At 44.5% G+C, this 16,577-nt stretch overlaps 1 protein-coding gene across 1 annotated transcript in view; it reads left to right on the top strand.

Annotated features, from left to right (window-relative positions):
• Positions 1–5,059: 5,059 nt before the first annotated feature.
• The window catches only part of GRID1 (glutamate ionotropic receptor delta type subunit 1), a gene marked incomplete at its 5' end in the record, with an annotated part of 523,307 nt that continues 511,789 nt past the window's right edge, over positions 5,060–16,577 (top strand). Inside the window, 2 exons of the mRNA XM_082052805.1 lie at positions 5,060–5,138; positions 7,363–7,518. Coding sequence (XP_081908931.1) covers positions 5,060–5,138; positions 7,363–7,518 — 235 coding nt within the window. The remainder of the gene's footprint in view (positions 5,139–7,362; positions 7,519–16,577) is intronic.

The following is a 16,577-nucleotide window of genomic DNA, read 5'->3' as shown; positions in this document are numbered from 1 at the left end:
TCAACCCAAATAAAATGTTGACTGTAGCAAAGTTTTGGATTGTTAGTAGGCACAAAACAAATTAATCAAGAATGTTGACTGTCCCACAAAGAACTCTACAGTTCAGCAGCCTCTTCTTGCAGAGAGACTCTAGTCCATTTACTCCTGGAACATTATCATACTATGCTATCAACCATGACAAGAGAAAAGAAAGTTCCAATAAGCTAAAGAAAGCTTCAATAAAACAACTGATATCTCAGGCTGTCACCACAGGAGAATGGCAATCAAATGACTTTTTAAAAGGAAGCATCCATAAAGTAGGTTAGAAATGTATAGTAGGTCTGAGGTTTTTTGCATTACTATTTCCAAAGAGAAACATTACTGTTAAATTTCTTATTCTAAAATGCAAGAAATTTGACTTTTTTTTTTTTTTTCTGTGTGTGTGTGTATGTGTTAGGCTTATGCATCTTGGCTGTTGGGGAAGGAGGGGGAGAATGTTACTATGTTGGGTTTTAGAATATTCTTGGTTATTTTCTGTTTTCATTTTTTTTCAGCTCCATAGACTGAGCAGCTAACAATTGGAGATAATTTGCTGTGTCTTTATACCTATATAACTGACACAGAGGAGGAGTTCCATTCACTTTCAGAGGGAATAATAATCATTGCTACATGTAAGCACGTAGACATATATACACACATATTTTAGAGGCTAGCCCTTACCTTAGCTAGGTGTGAATGCATGGGAGCCATTGTGGATTAGGTGGACTAGAGAATCACCACCACCCCTCTCCCCTTCCTAGAAATAAAGATTCTTGAGAAAACTCTAAAGAGTTTCTTCTCTTTGGAGAAGATTATTTCCCCTGTCTAAGCTACCCAGACTGTTGAGTCTCTTTTCTCTTCTTCCCCTTCCTAAACAAGAACCGTAATTTCCCTCCGGTGCTTCTCACACTGTTTTAAGCACTTAACGTTGTCCCAATTTTTATGTGAGGAAGCCTCAGCTTAGCTATAGTAAATGGGTGGAAGTTAGGAGAAGACAGGACAAATGCTGAATCTTAAAGCACTCAATTTATTCTGAGCACAGGCTAGGATATGATAAAAGTCTCAGTGTTCTGGTCTTGCAGAGCTCCTGCTTATGAAGACTTTGTAAATGCTCAGTAAACATGGGGTGGCTTTCCAGATCCAGGCATATCCTGACTCCCTAGTTCTTCTGGTGATGTCTGTCAAAATGTTCCTAGTTCTTGGTGTGGCAGCACAAGGGGACAAAGCCCTGGGCACAAGGCTCTGAGTGTGGCACTGCACAAGCCTTTCAGCTCACCTTTCTAGAATATTCTATATTTCTAATTGCAATGTAAGTTTTTGAGCCTTACTCAAGCTGTTCTCTTGTGATAGCAAAACCCATTTGGTACAGGTTTCATACCACGTTCTTTCTGACAACAAAAATAAGCAGAGCAATAGCTCATGATAGGTTAGCTCAAAATCACCACAGTGGTTTGCAAAGGTAATAGAGCTGTTAGGGATGTGCGTAGAATTGCATCTGTTGCTACGGAGTTGAACTTTGAATAGTGACTGTCACTTAAGTTGGATGTTTACCTTGCACATTTCTAGTAAGATGTCATTCTTCCACTGGTATTATAAATCCAATGGTACCTTATAAAATGATGTGTAATGAGTTGTCCCCTACACAATGTTGATGGACGATCATGGCAACTTATAACATTCTTAATATGCAAATGTTGGCAAATAGATTAGCTTTTTAGTGGCAGTGGCTGCATCTAAACAATGTACACCCACCACAAAATGTCAGCGCTCTTCCGATCATGAACAATGAATGGCAGAATAGAAATGAGCTCTCTCATTTATACTGTGCTTAGAAATGCAACATCAATGGCTTTTTGGGAAGGAAGGAAGGAAGGAAATAATAGCGGAAGTGCTAAGTACAATGAAAACTAAGCCAAAGTTGAAGTTTGTTTGGTAGTTTTTTTGTTGTTGTTTTGGTTCTGTGTTTTTTTTGTTGTTGTTATTTTGGTTTTTTTTTGTGTGGGTTTTTTTTTGTTTTTGTTTTTTTGTTTGTTTGTTTGTTTTTGTGGTTTTGTTGTTGTTGTTGTTGTTGTTTTCTTTTAAGGAGTGGAAGGGAAGGAGAAAAATAAGATAATGCAGATAATGGGAAAGAAAAGGTAATGCAGCGTGACTTAAATCAGGTTTAAAACCAGAAACAATGAAGTTTTGATGCTGCAACTCTCTGTCTTGCAGAGATGCTACTGAAGTTGCAGTTCTTCTCTTTGGTGTAGTGGATCCATTCAGGTGTTGTTGCCCTTTGCATGTTACAAATGAGGTTTTATGACATTTGGGATTTCTTCTAGGCATTTTCCTCATCTGTTGTTGTCCTCTGGCTGTGACAAATAGCCTTTGGCCCTTTTGGGGGCCTGTTTCACTTGGTCTGTTTTACAGTATTCTGGGCTCCTGTCTGTTCCCGTCTCCCCTTGGCTGGAACTGGATCCTTTCATGCATGCAGAGTATTTACTCATGGATTTCACAGGAAATTTTGTAACTTGTCCAATTGACTGAGCTTGGATTTTTAATATTTTTATATTACTACTTTACTGTTATTAAAATAGCAGCCAGAGGCATCCCAGCTGAGGTACAAACTGTACAAACTTCAGAGGCAAGCTTGCTTCCAAATGCCTGGGGTGTGACTGATGGGTGTTTGGGTGCCTGCATAAATTGTGGGGTCAATAGCTACATATTTCTACAGGTTTCAGGCTAGGATGCCAAAGCACTTTTCAAACACGAATAAATTTAACCTCCTTTCCTCTATGGCAGTCAGAGATTGGTTATGTGGTAACACTTGCCCCCTCTCCTATTCCCACACATATACTTGTTACTGACATATATATGACTGTGGTCAATATAGGTGCTTAACTTTTTAAAGAGCCTGTGTAAGTCACTAAGTGCATATTGATTTGAAGCAAATGTAAATGAGAATTAATTTTGACTTGCTAACGTAGTCAAATAAGGAACATTTATATTGATCTTTGTCCCAGAAGCCAATTATCTGGATTAAGTGTTTTTATTATGTGAAATACAGTGTATAGTATATATCATTCTGCATTGATCAGTATGAAATTGCATATTTAAGACAGGGACTGTAAGTGTAGTTAACAATAGATTTATTTTTAAAAAGTGTATCTTGTTTTATTTAGCCGCGCTTTTCTTTGTTCAAAAGCTGTTCTTGTAAATACCACTGAATAGGAAGATGTTGACGCATGTGGATCAACAGGGATTCTCGTTCATATCATTTCCATTTCAGCTTCCTTCCCATTCACTCTGCTTCATCTCGACTGTGTTCCCTCACTCTTCTGCCTCCTCAGCCATTGTAAAGCTTATCTGTATTTGCTGCTCCTTAGCATTAGGTGGGTTTTGGTGTACTGTGCTCCGCATTAAAAAAAACCATTTTCTATATTAAGTAAATACATTACACCCATCTCTCACACGACCAAGCAGTGCTAAGTATCTGGAGAATTTAGTAGTGCATGTGCAGTTGATGGTTATAAAAACTGTGCTGGATTGACATGACAGTGCTGGTGTCACGACAGCGGGAAAGAGACCGTTTTCCTTGCTGTGGGCAGAGCCCTGGGGCCAAGCCTGAGCCTCCTTCCCCCGCTGAGGCTTTGGGCTCCCGCGTTCCCCTGGAGCAGGATGTTGCCACAGCGCTCTCTGACTAGACTTGAACTTGCGAGACGGCCACCTCTGAGAATCGCTCTGCCTCTCGTTACCCAAACGCTGACATTATCTCTATGTATCGCTATAGCGGTCCGTGCCTCAGCTCCACAGCAACTTAATCTTGGTAACATCCTGCTCTCAACTCATTTTCTTGGCAGTAGTTTTAATTACGTTTCGGGCTCCTGAATGGATTTGTTTTCTCTGGATCCTTGGCATATTCAGACGCTTGTCACGTTTGGGTGCCTGCAATCACTGATGCGTTTGTTTTAGGGGATGAATTAGTCTTCTGAGCCTGAGCATGTCCAATTTATGAATTAGATTTCATTGAAAGCTAGAACAAAACAAAACAAGAAGCGGTTCTGCTGTACCACTTTTCTCGCCCACCCCCTCGGCCCCAGCGCGGGGTAAAAACCTCGCATTTCTATTTCGCTCGTTAAACGCGAATCATGTCCCGGGGCCGAGCATGTGGGAGGAGGAAGGGGCATTCCCCCCACCTCGGCGTGCCGCCCCCGGTCGCCCAAGTTGGGCGAGCGGCAGCGGGCGCAGCCCGGCGCCCCCACTCCCTTACCTCGGGGGCATCCCGCCGCGCCGCGTAGTGCGGGCCGCGCCCGGGGGCTGCGGGAGGCCGCGCAATGCAGGGCAGGGGCTGCAGCCCTGCGGAGGAGCCTGAGCCGGCCATCGAGGAGCCGCCAAACCGCCTCCACTCGCCCCCTCCTCTGCTCCCTGCGCTTGGAGTGTCGCCTCCCTACCCCTTTCGCCCTCGGAGCTATACATACATTATATATATGAGAGATGTATATAATTCTGGATATGTCTAAATACATTCAATTGCAATTAATTTCCCTGTTCTCGCGCAGCCATCCCGCTTCCTCGCGGGGCTGCGAGCTGCCCTGTGCCCGGGCGCCCCGCTGCCCGCTCCCCGCCGCCGAGCCGTGCCCCGGCGGCACCGAGCGCTCAGGCTCCGCAGTCACGTGGCGCGGGGGGCGGGCGACGGCGGCGGCGGCGGGGGGGCCGCTCCGCAGTTCGCGGTCTGCCGGCGCCCCGGCACACACCGAGCGCTGGAGGCTCCGCCGCGCCGCCTGCCAACCCGGGATCTACCTCCGTGCTTTTTTAGACCCAGTTTTTTGCTTTTTTTTTTTTTTTTTTTTTTTTTTTTTGCCATCGCACGTTTTCCCCAATCTTGGAAAATTCTTGGGGTGCTGGGGAATTTGGGATTTTTTTCGAAGGGGGGGGTGTCTGGGTATCTCCCTCCCCTCGCGTCCGCTGCCTTGCAACACCTGCCCTTGCGTCTTTTTTTCTTCTCTTCCCTTGTCTGTCTCTCCACCAAACACGGGCTGATGTGCTGTGCGAGAGGCTGGAAATGGAAGTGTTGATGCTCTGGCTTTTCCCCTGGATATTTCAGTGCGTTTCGGTGCGGGCGGACTCCATCATCCACATTGGTAAGAGATGGAACGGGCGGGCGGAGAGGAACGCGGTAGATAAATAAATCAAGGCAGAGTCTCGTCTAGCCGCGGTAGTGTCACAGGCAGCGGTTGAACCCAACTCCGTGGAGAGACAGGAGGAGGGAAGGGAGAAGAGGAGCTGAATATTCCCCCCGAGTGTAAAGTTAGGGGCGAAATGCCGGCTGTGCGCCGGGCCGGGCTGCGGGACCGGGAGAGGGTGCGGGGCGGCGGACCCGCCGAGGCCGCCGCTGCGGTCTCCCATGTGGTTGGGGAGCCTCTGCTTGGACCTGTTTGCGTGGAAAGGCTTTCTCTCCACCCCCCCGCCCCGAATTCCCCGGCGCCCCCGCGCCTCCTCGCCACGGAAAACAAACAACCGCCCCCCCGCATCGGAGCAGGAGACGGGGATAATCGGAACGTGCTCGTAGGGAAAACTTTCGGGGAGATAATCCCCTGCTCTCCATCCCCTGCTGTAGCAGGTGTCAGCCGAGCCGGAACAGGGGGGAGGGAACTTAGCTGGGAAGGGGTTAGAAAGGCGAGATTTGCAGTGGCTCTGTGTATGTGTGTGTCTGTGCGCGCAACTGTTGTGCTTTGAATAAGATCTCATTAAAACCCCTGGGCAGCAAGGAGGCTGGATCAGCAGTGGGAGGAAGAGAGGATGAATAAGAGGCAAAGGAAAGGCTGATGTGAACTTTTATGGCTTCTGGGAGCAAGGCATGGTGATGTCCGTGGGAAGCCTGGCAAGCAAAAGCGAGGCTCTGCAGTCACCTTTTGGCTGGTGTTGAAAGGTACCAGCAGGAACGAAAATGAGGATATTTAGAGGCGGAGAGAGGAGAGAGAATCACTTGTGGAGGATGACAGAGGAGGAGATAGGAGTATGGCCGAGAAAATGAAAAGCCGTAATTCTCACCAGCCTTTTGGAGAGGATGGGAGATCAAAAAAAGGAGGGGGCCGGGGCGGGAGCGATCCTGGCGACGGGAGGCTCCACGGAGGCTGGAGGAAAGTTCCATGTCAACCCGGGGCGGAGAAGGGGAGACGGGGACGAGCCCTGTAACAAGTTTCTCGGTAGGGGCGGCAGCTCCGTGCGGCGGAGGCTCCGGGGCCGGCGGAGGCGGCTCCGGTCGGCGCCACTCGCCTCCGGAGCCTGGGGGCGCAGCCAAGGCAAACAGCATTGCGGAGCCATTAAGGAGACGGGTCAGCCCTGACCGCAGCGGGGACTCCAGCCCAGGGACGCTCCCCAGGGCTGGGCAGACGCCGGTGACACCGGGGCCAGCCCCGCGGGGAGACAGGGAGGCGGTGGGGCTGCCTTGGGCAAGTGCCTCGGCCGCGGGGTGGGGGGCTAAACAGCCTCCGCGCCTTTCCCTCTTGGCCCCGCTTCTCCTGCGGGTAGAGGGTGTCACCTCGGCTTCTCCCCGCACGAACTTCAGCCCGAGCGGTGTTTGCTAACTAACTCGTAGCAGAAATAGCGGTCCGGTGGGCGGGAGAGCAGAGCTGTTGTGTGTGTGTTGGGCTGTGATTTCACACGGGCAGCGCACGGAGGCTCCAGCCACAGGCACGCACACTGTGAATCAGCAGGACTTTCCAAGGCTGGGGGATAACGTTTTTTTTGCTCGTTGTGTTGCCAGCACTGAAGGTCTCCTACCGCTGTGCAGAGCGGGGCAGTAGCCTGGCGTGGGCACACACACGCACTCCGTCGAGAGGGGATCTTACGTAACACACATCGCCAGATGTTTTCACGTTAGCTGCATAAACAGGACAGTGAAATTAAAGCTTCCAGGTTACTGGACACAAATCCTGGCTTCACGTTCTTGTGTGCACATGAGCTTCAATGAAAGTGCTGCCCGAAAGGTAGCAGCAACCCAGGGAATGGCAAAGTGAGCGAAAAGTTGGTTACATTCCCAAGCCGGCTCCCTTTCCCACCGCTGGCAAAGTGAGTCCCACACCCCGGCGTGGCTCCGGCTCACGGCTCCTTAAATGCCGGTGGAGCAGAAGTGGTCGGCAGGAGGGTTGCACTTCCCGGTGCCTGGGACAAGGGAGTGCAGCCAGTGGCAGCCGCCCATGTGTGGGTCACAGCCTCACGGGCACCCGGTGTCCCCGGAGCTGCCCTGCCTGGCACCGTGTGAGCCAGCTCGAGCTTTGCATGGCCCAGGGCAGAGTGGGGGTTCTGGGGTGACAAGCGGGCAGGCCGAGCCCTCCTCACCCTCTGCCACCTTCCTCCCTGCAGGTGCCATTTTTGAAGGCAATGCTGCCAAGGACGACGAGGTGTTCAAGCAGGCGGTGTCGGATCTGAACCTCAATGACGACATCCTTCAGAGTGAGAAAATCACTTATTCCATCAAGCTCATAGAGGCCAACAACCCCTTCCATGCGGTGCAGGAAGGTGAGCGCCCCGGGGCGGCACCCACGGTGGGCTGGGGGACGGGACGGGGCTGAGAGCGGCCCGGCCCGGCCCGGTCCGGTCCATTGGCGAGGAGGATGTTTCAGCACCGGTGGCAGCCCGGATCTGTCCTGGCGCTCGGCTGGAAACTTTTATTCGGTCAGGGGTTGGCGCTGTCTCACAAGGAAAGGGGAGGGACGGCGCGGTGCGGCGGCTGCGGTGCCGTGTCCAGCCCTGCCCAGCCGCGCGGGGCAGCCCAGCTGGGGGGCAGCTGAAGAGGGGTGACAGGGCAGGGGGGCTTCAAGTCTCTCCTGGATCCGCAAGGTCCCCCTCTGTCCGCCGCTGCGGAGGGAAGGCCAGGCCCCACCGCCGCCCCCGTTCACCCAGCAGGGCCCACGCGTAGATGCGGCGGGCAGGGCAGCCGAGGGGGTCCCGCCCGGAGGCGGGGGGCGTGCGGCGCCAAGGGGCCGGGCAGAAGGACTGGACGCTTGCCGGAACGGCTGCGGGAGGTGACGGGGTGCAGGCCGGCACCTCTCCCTACACATCTGCCCCCGCGCTCCCCGAGAGGAGGCAAAGCTGGGGCGGCCGGCGGCGTCAGCACGGCCCTTCGTGAGAGTGGGGGTCCCTCCGGGTGGCTGGGGTGAGGTAGCCGAGTCACCAGCTGAAAACCTTCCCAGAATTTAGGAGATCTGACAAGCAGCTACGTAGGTAAATCATTTCAATTAGATTTTTGCAAAGGGAAACGTTTAAATTAATCGTCTTGCCTTTACAAATAAGACTTTAAAAAGATACTATTTGTGATTTAATGAAGCCAAGGTTAATTACGGCCTAGGTTATTTCAGAAGCTGTGTTTTTCTGTAGTAATTATTCTAGAAACAGAGAGCTATTTATATACTCAGACTAGAATATTTTAAAAAAATGATTCATCACCAGCCTTACCCTTAGTTTTACAGAGCACAGAGCAAATCTTTCCCTGTACAAAAATTTGCATTAATCCATATGTATTTATGTTTAACTTGTGTACGTGCAAATTATGGCTACAAAACTACACCAAATGTTAATTTTTGTGATCTCTGAACAATTTCTTCTGCTATCTTTGGTTTTTTTCTGCAGAATAGGTACTAGTTAATATCATGCACATTCAGGAGGAACAGCAATATATACGTTTTCAAGGGCCTGATCCCATTAACAATGGGATTCCTCCTGCTGCTCTGAAAGCAAGGCAGTATGAAAAAATTTGTGAAAATGGGAAGAAGGGGACTTTAAAACAAAACTCCACCCACATAGCCAGACACCAGAGGAAAATAAAAGTCTCTAAATAATGATGCATTGATTTATTGGCAAAGATTAACTCTGAACAATTGGATCTTCTTACATTTTCCAAAGCTCAGTGTCCTATATTGGAGCTTATTCATATTCATGGAAGTGACAGTAGTTGGCTGGCTGAACAATCGCTTCCACAATGTCTCCTCTCAGAAGTAAAACTTTATGAAACTATTCTGAATGCCCTGGGATCTGAGCTGACAGTCTCGTGGACAGAGACCCTTTGCTCAGTATTGTTGAAAGCAGAAAAGCATGACCAGCTGGACAATTCTTTTTGACCTAGTAGGATTTTTTTTTTAATTGATTTATTTGCTAACGTGAAGATAAGTATTGCCTTTATAAAGACTACTAAGAAAATAAAACTTCTATGTTGAAAATCCATGCTGAAGCCGCAGAAATGACTTTTCTCAGGTTTTAAATCTCTCTAATACAGAATGTTAGTGTTACCTGAATATTTGTAAATAAAGATGTTTATTCCTGTCCCTTTCAATATGCTCTTTCAGGGCTCAAGTTCTCCATTGCAATTAAAATTGCTCTTTGATGAGCTGATCTTGTGCTGGAGAACTAAGGAAGTGGTTGATGAATGTTCATAATTCTAAAGAGAAACTGTTCTCTGTCACTACTTCATTAAGGCATATCAACGTGTCTTCTTTTGAGAGGACTACAAAATGTTCCTAGTTGTGAGTAAAACCTTGCCATAGTGGGAGAGCTGAGAGAAGAGAATCAGACTTTGTTCAATTTCCTGGCTTGCTTTGTTGGTCTGGGTCAGGTCTTTTTATTTAAGATTTAATTTCCTACTTTCAAAACTGTTACACGACACACTGACAGAATGATCCACGGGATGTGCAACTTGCTGGGCTACTCTTACTGAGCGGTACTTCTCTGCCCAGTGTTACTTGGTGTTATTCTGACTATTCAAAATCTCATTGTATTGCAGCATATGGATGTACTGCTCATTTTGGTAGAATATTGTGTATAGTTGTCAAAATAACCTGGAGCAAATCTGCTGCCCTCACTGCTTGCAGAATCTTGCTGCTGCTACATAAAATGCCCTGACATCCACATTCTTCTTCTGCAGCATCTTTCTAAGCAGCACCATGGAAATCAATGTTGCAAGCATTAGTTTCATAGCGATGGAACTTTCTATAGTAAAAAACAACCTGTAATAAAAATAGACCATTGTGATGCTATTGCCAGAATAGTTCATGCAATCAAACCAATCACAAATATTGTTTTTATTTGAGGTGTCCTTTGTACAGTCCTGTGAGATGACATTGGAAACTTTTCCTTAAGTCCTTTAAAAAGAGTGCTGCAAGCAAGGATTTTCATTTCAATGATAACTGTGCTGGTAAAATTATGGCAAGTCATCCCTCCATGTAACAAGGTCTGTTGCACAGTAACAAGACTTTAATTACTGATGGAGAGAGTTTTTAATGTGTGTTTGACCTGTCATTTATTGTGCTGTTGGAGAACTTCTGCACGGGTAGGAAGCAGAGAAGAGTAGTAACTGTAGGGTTTTCTCAGTAGGAGCAGTGCATTTGCAGAATTAAAGGTAAAGCAGAACATCAATGGAATAGTTTTAAATGCTGGAAGGTGCTGAGAAATGTAAGGTTTTGAAAAACAAACAAACAAACAAACAAAAAACCCAACACTTTAGGGACTATGCTTCAGATAGAGACAGGTACAATTGTGATAGCTTCTGGTGGCCAAAATAGGTAATTAAAATTCAGAGATCCTTTTTCTTCAAAGACTTGATGAACACTTGTGTCAATGGTTGTGTCAGGTGCTAGAGAATAGTAATTAACAAAAAGAGTAAATTGCATTCCATCTTTGTCTTTCATTTTAACACACGTTGCAGAAACAAATTCCGGTTGTGCTGATAAGTAAAGAGATTGTTTTGGCCCCATCAAACTCATACACTCTAACACTGTGTGTGACAAGCGGGTGACAGGAGTTCCAGAGGCAAGGGATGTAACAGTAAAGAATAAACAGGCCCTGGTGTACACACAACATAGGACTTGGTTGTATGTTTGTGCCTGCGTGCAGTTACATGTTGTAACATATTGCTTTTATGTCTCTGGCAATTACTTGAGGGGAAAAGATGTTTTTCCACTGTCATGGGAAAAAATATACACGGGGAATCATTGTTCTTTTCATATGATTTTAAGGAAATGAGCTCAAATCACAAGCACAGTGTTAAATTATATCCTTGATTCCAGAAGAGCTGTATGCTCAGTTTCTGTTAAGTGATTGGAGATGTGAGATGATATTTTGTGTGTGGTGTGTATTTAAGCTAGTACTGAGGTAACCTTTTGGGATTCAAGGATTCAAATAAGGTCAAAGGTATAAGAAACACTAAAGCTCTCAGTTCAAACTGGGATTTTGTGTATGACATAGGGGTGGCAAAAAAGTTTCCAGCTGGGTTTGTGAACATGGTGGCATGTTTCAACTTAAAAACCAAACAAAACTAACATGTAAGTTTAAAAAATGCTGCTTTTGGAGGGGGAATAGTTAGCCATAGGTCAAAACTGGAGCACACGAAAGCTAATAATTTTGTAGTGCTGTTTGGAGGAGGGATTAAAGGAGATAGCTACTCAGAAACTGTAAACTTTAAAAACCTGTTTCTCAGTGGATGATACTTATACATCTATGGAGCTTTCCTGGAGATGAAAGTTGCTGTTGTCTCTGCATAGCAATTTCAACTGAATTGTTTCTAATTTAAGCAGCCTTGTATGTGTGCTTGTTGATGTTAAAAAGCTGTCAGCTCTGGAAGCCAGAACAAATTTGGAAAATCGGAATGTGATTTGAGAGCAAGAATGGTGTTCCATAAATGGGTTTATTGTCAGGCCCATGCATGCTGCTGTGGTTTCAGGACAACTAAGAGCTGCTGATTTTTTTGAAAGTCTGTGTTGATACCATTGAGTGAATCTGATCTCTTATCATAGTTTGCAGGACTGCTAACAATACACACTTGGCATAGTTCTTTAACTATCTTGGCTCAGCATGTATATTTCAAGTTACTACCACAGCTGCTTTCTAACAGTTTTATTTGTTGAGAAAGCATAAGCTGATGATTGTGTCGATAACTAAGATGAAATACAGACCTGGAGAATGGAATTCAGTGGCTCCATTGCTATTCTTGCATTTATTTGCTGGACCAAAATCCCAAGCAGAGCTATACTTGTTATATGTGCATTGCCCAGTGGAAAGGAACTGTGGAGGAGCAGAGTAACAATATGTTTGTGTGTGTGCATGTGCTTTGGGATTTTCACACATAGGTCTTTTTGCAAACCTGGGACTTCATTTCAAGATAGTGCAAGCGTCCCTGACTAGAAACCCACAGATGGGTCAGAAGTGCATCCTGGTTTTGGCAAAATGCAGACTTCATGCTTTTGGTAAAGGACTGCTTTCTGTGTTGGGAGAATTTAAACTCAGGTGGATATTAAATATAGAAGCAGAAGGACTAACAACAACTGTGAAAAGACACCCCGGGTCATGATGATGACCCCTCCCTTGCCATTGCAAAAGCCCAGATCCAGCACCACATAAGGCTATGTCAGATAAGTTTTTTGTGTAAATGTGGAATATGACATTTTTTGAGCTCTAGTTTCATGTGCCTCAAAACTCAAGGTTGTTGTTTTTAAGAGCTGGAATATTTTAATAACAGAATGGAAGAGTAGAGAGAAAGCAAAGGGAAGCGTAGCAAATGCAAATAAAAAATAAGATGAAAATTCATAAAATATTGTGTATACAGGTTATTAGTTTGTTTAAAAAATGAAGCTTTATTGATTTGACTGCATTGGATTGGGGAATTTGGTGTCTAGTTGGAAATCACAGGCTGTACCTAGATTTTTAATGTAAAACATAATAAAACATTTTCCTCTGCCAGAATTGCAAAGGATTGGTTTATCTCAATAAAGCACCAATTAATTTTTCTTCAGTGGTTTCTCTTGAGCCTTTCATTGTCATGTAGCTTTACCTCTCTCTGTTCTTCCTCCATGGCTTTCTTGAACACAGATTTCGTACTGTTTTCATCAGGATATGGCATCTTGTTTGGAAGTTTTTGACAGGTGAACTCTGAGCTCTCCAGAAAGCACATATTGTTACATACTTCCCCCCCACCCTGGTTTTAATCTGAGCTTTCAACACTTTTTCAAATCAGCCAGAAAGAGGGTAGGTAGGGGTTCCCTCCCACGGTCAGAGAGGTCTTGCTGTGCAACTACATGTTTTTTCTACTAGTCTGGTGCAGTTAAAAGCTGTTGCTCAGTGGGGTGAATGTGCTTAACAGTTTTACCTCCTTGTGCCCTCTGAGACCAGACCAAGACTTGTTAAGGACTGCCACAGTGAAGACATCTGTGACACTGTCATCTCATTGTGCTTGTGTTTTTATGCTCCATAGCTGCATGGTTCAATGTATTTTAAGCCAGAGTGTTTTGCATAGCTGAAGAAAACAATTTGTCCATCTTTTCCCATTTTTTTTTTTTTTAAATGCTGAAAGCAGAGATCTGCAGACGTCTTCAGTAGGAAGGAAAGGAATCACCAGCCCGTAAAGTAGTCAGTATGGTGTTGGAGATGAGGGCAGGTTACAGATTGTGGGCAAACATCCAAACTCACCCTTGTTTCGTTGTTTCATTCGACTTGCAATTTGTTACTGTGTAGACACAGCTATTTGTTTTCTGGTCACAGTTTAACTGCAGGTGCAAATTGTTTTGTACTTTCAGGAGGAAGACCCCCTGAAACACATTCCTGCCTTTCCCCGTCCCACCCCGGGTGTACTGGGGTTAGTTCTACCCTGGCTGTATTCACTCCCTTTGCAGAGTCTCCCCTAATTTCAGGCTGGGGCTGAGCTCCCCGGCGTGAGCTCCAGGCAGTGCTGTGCATTGGGATGCAGGGGGAAGCAAGGAGTCTTGGGAAGAGGAGGTGCTGCTGTGGGCTCACGGCTTAGTACCCAGGGTAGAAAGAGTTTTTTTGTGGAAACACTGAGAGCATGGACGGGACCCATTTGGAGCTCAGCTTGGCTGAAACTGGCCACGGGCAGCGGCCTGCACAGGAGGTGCCTCAGCCCCGGCTTCTGCCGGGTGACAGCAAGTCCCTTGTTATTTTCATGCTTTGCAGTGAAAAGGTTTTTATTTTATTTTGTCTGAAAGATTTATTTATTTATGTTATTTTTTTTTTTCACTCTCTCCATCTGCATAGCAGGTTAAGCTCATTTCTTCTCTCCTAATACACAGACTTGCTAATACCTTTATTTCCATGTTGGGTGTGGGCCACCCATCTATTTTAAGTCTCATACACAAGAGTGGCTGCAGGTTAGGTTACAATTCTTTTTCGGTACCTAATGGTCTTTCCCACTGATCCTGCTGCTGATCCTGCTTATTTATCAAGGAGCTGCAGTTGGGTTTCTTATTCTAGGATTTCATTATAGAAAATATGCTACATCATTAACTAGCATACTAGAAATTATAGAAATTATCCCAAAAGATTAGACAGAAGCAGTGTTCATAAAAATATTAGCTAATGTGTTTCAGGGTTAAATATTTCTCTCTCCCTCTTTCTTTTTCTCTCTCTCCCTATTTCCCTTTTTTTTTTTTTTTTTTTAATTGAAGAAAATGATTTTCTGAGTTCTTTGTGCCAGCTTTTCTCAGTCATTACTTTGGAGGAGGATCTGTAAATATGGAATGAGTACACAAAACCACCTTAGCCTGATCTAGTTAAAACAATGGCTGAAGACAATGATCTTAAATTGTGAAATCCAATCTGTACATATGCATATACATGCATGCCCATATATCCCATACAAATAGTTTAATTGCTACACTTACTAAAATGTGCCCCGCAGGGAACATGCCTTGAGTCTTTCTGTGTTCAGAATCTTGCAGCTACAGATGATTAGAGGATTGACTATCTGAATATTACCTTTTAAATTACATCTTCATACTTGCAGAATGAGATGAATTTCATGTTTTGATGTGATTTATCATGTTATGGCTAAGCCGTACAGTTAAAGGAGTTAAAACTACACATTCTTTGAACAAAGGGGATGTAATTATGTTTATTAAAACTGTTTGTAGCTTGCCATAGTTATTTACTGGAAGGAAAACAACCCAGTTATACAACCACAATAGTGCTTGACCATAAGATGAAAACTGTGGCTGAAATAGTTACTTGGGATTTAACTTCTTTCTATTTCAGAGGAACTATAGTCAACTCTTACTCATTATTTTAGGCAAAGACCAAAATGTTTTTCGTACTTTTATTCATAATAAATTCTCTCTGAGGGAAATTCCTGCTGTGTCTTTATTTGTCTCTGTCATCTCATGCTTAGAGATGTTTTTTCAATTTGCCCATCAGAACAGATTTACTTAGAATGCATTGTTGGAATCATACTGCTGAGCAAGTCTTATATGTATAATTCTAATTATAATAATAATTATATATAAATATATATATATATATATATATATAAAATTATTATTATTATTATTTTTCCTAGCAGATGTCTTTGTTTATCTGGAAGTGCCCTGCTAGAATGGAAATGGCCCACACAGCTATTGCTTTCCTGGCAAGAGATTTTTCTGTAATTTACAGACATCTGAGTTGATTATTTTGAAAAATGGCTTAAATGTTTGATTTTACATGTTGACAGGTTTTTATGTAATAGAACTTGGAGTGACTTTTCTTACATACAGAAATTCTGTGTGGTTCTTTCCATTTGGAAGCATGTTTGAAAAAGGCCATGTTTCAGACCAAGGAATGAAACATTTTATGCACAGGGCACATACAAGTTATGCAGGCCACCTTACACAACAACGTGTCAGCTCTGAAGTGGAAATCTAGATACCATCCAGAGAATCCTTTCCATTTCACTCTTCACTGAGGAAACAGGGCAGCTAATGCTGATCCTTAGTGTAGCTCTTTGGCAATTAGGATTCTTGTCCATGAGAAAATTGAAGCGAGGCTGTTAAATAGCATGCAACCTTTGGAGAGCCTCATTTTATATTGTATGTAGACCTGTAATCATTTCAAAGCAGATAATAATGATATGCTAATGCACTAAGATTTCTTTCATTTACATAACTTTAAAGCAATAAATATCTGAAATGAGAAATATGTTGAAAGAGTTTCTTTTATGTTTTTCCTAGTAGCTTGCATTTAATTATAATTTGGAGACCTGATTGCTGTGCTTGAAACTGAGTTCAGGTTTCTGCTTCTGGAGTGCTTTTTACAGCCTGAAATGTTTGTCTTATCAGAAAGAGGCTGTCTATGCTAGAACTGTTTTTGTGAAGGTCCCTTCCTTCGACCCTGTTATGGCATCTTAGTGCCCGTCCATTTTTTCTCTTTTGCATCTGATATGATATGATGTTATATTAATCATATCATATCATATATTCAGATACACAGTAAGAATTAATACTGGAAAGCACTAACAGGCAGTGCTTGAAGGTAAAAAGAACCAAGAGGCATTAATTTCAAGTGGTGTTTGGCTGCAGTAAAACACACAGCAGGGTTTCTACTGTTTGACCTTACTGAGAACCATTCCCTTAGCAACCTTTCATAGAGGGAGTAAAAGGACAGTAAGAAAGCATTTTTTTTTCTATATTCAACAGAATAATATCTAAGCAATGATTTTGTCTCTTAAAAAAATACAAGCTCAAACCAAAAAACTCCCAGTGGGTCCAAGCTCTCATTATGTATCTTGTTTGTCAGTCCAGTCATTTAATCCTTTGCTTTTTAACTTA

This window comes from Streptopelia decaocto (genome assembly GCF_964273445.1).
Source record: "Streptopelia decaocto genome assembly, chromosome: 5".
In the NCBI taxonomy this organism is placed as follows: Eukaryota; Metazoa; Chordata; class Aves; order Columbiformes; family Columbidae; genus Streptopelia; species Streptopelia decaocto.
This window is presented reverse-complemented; position numbering and strand designations above follow the sequence as displayed.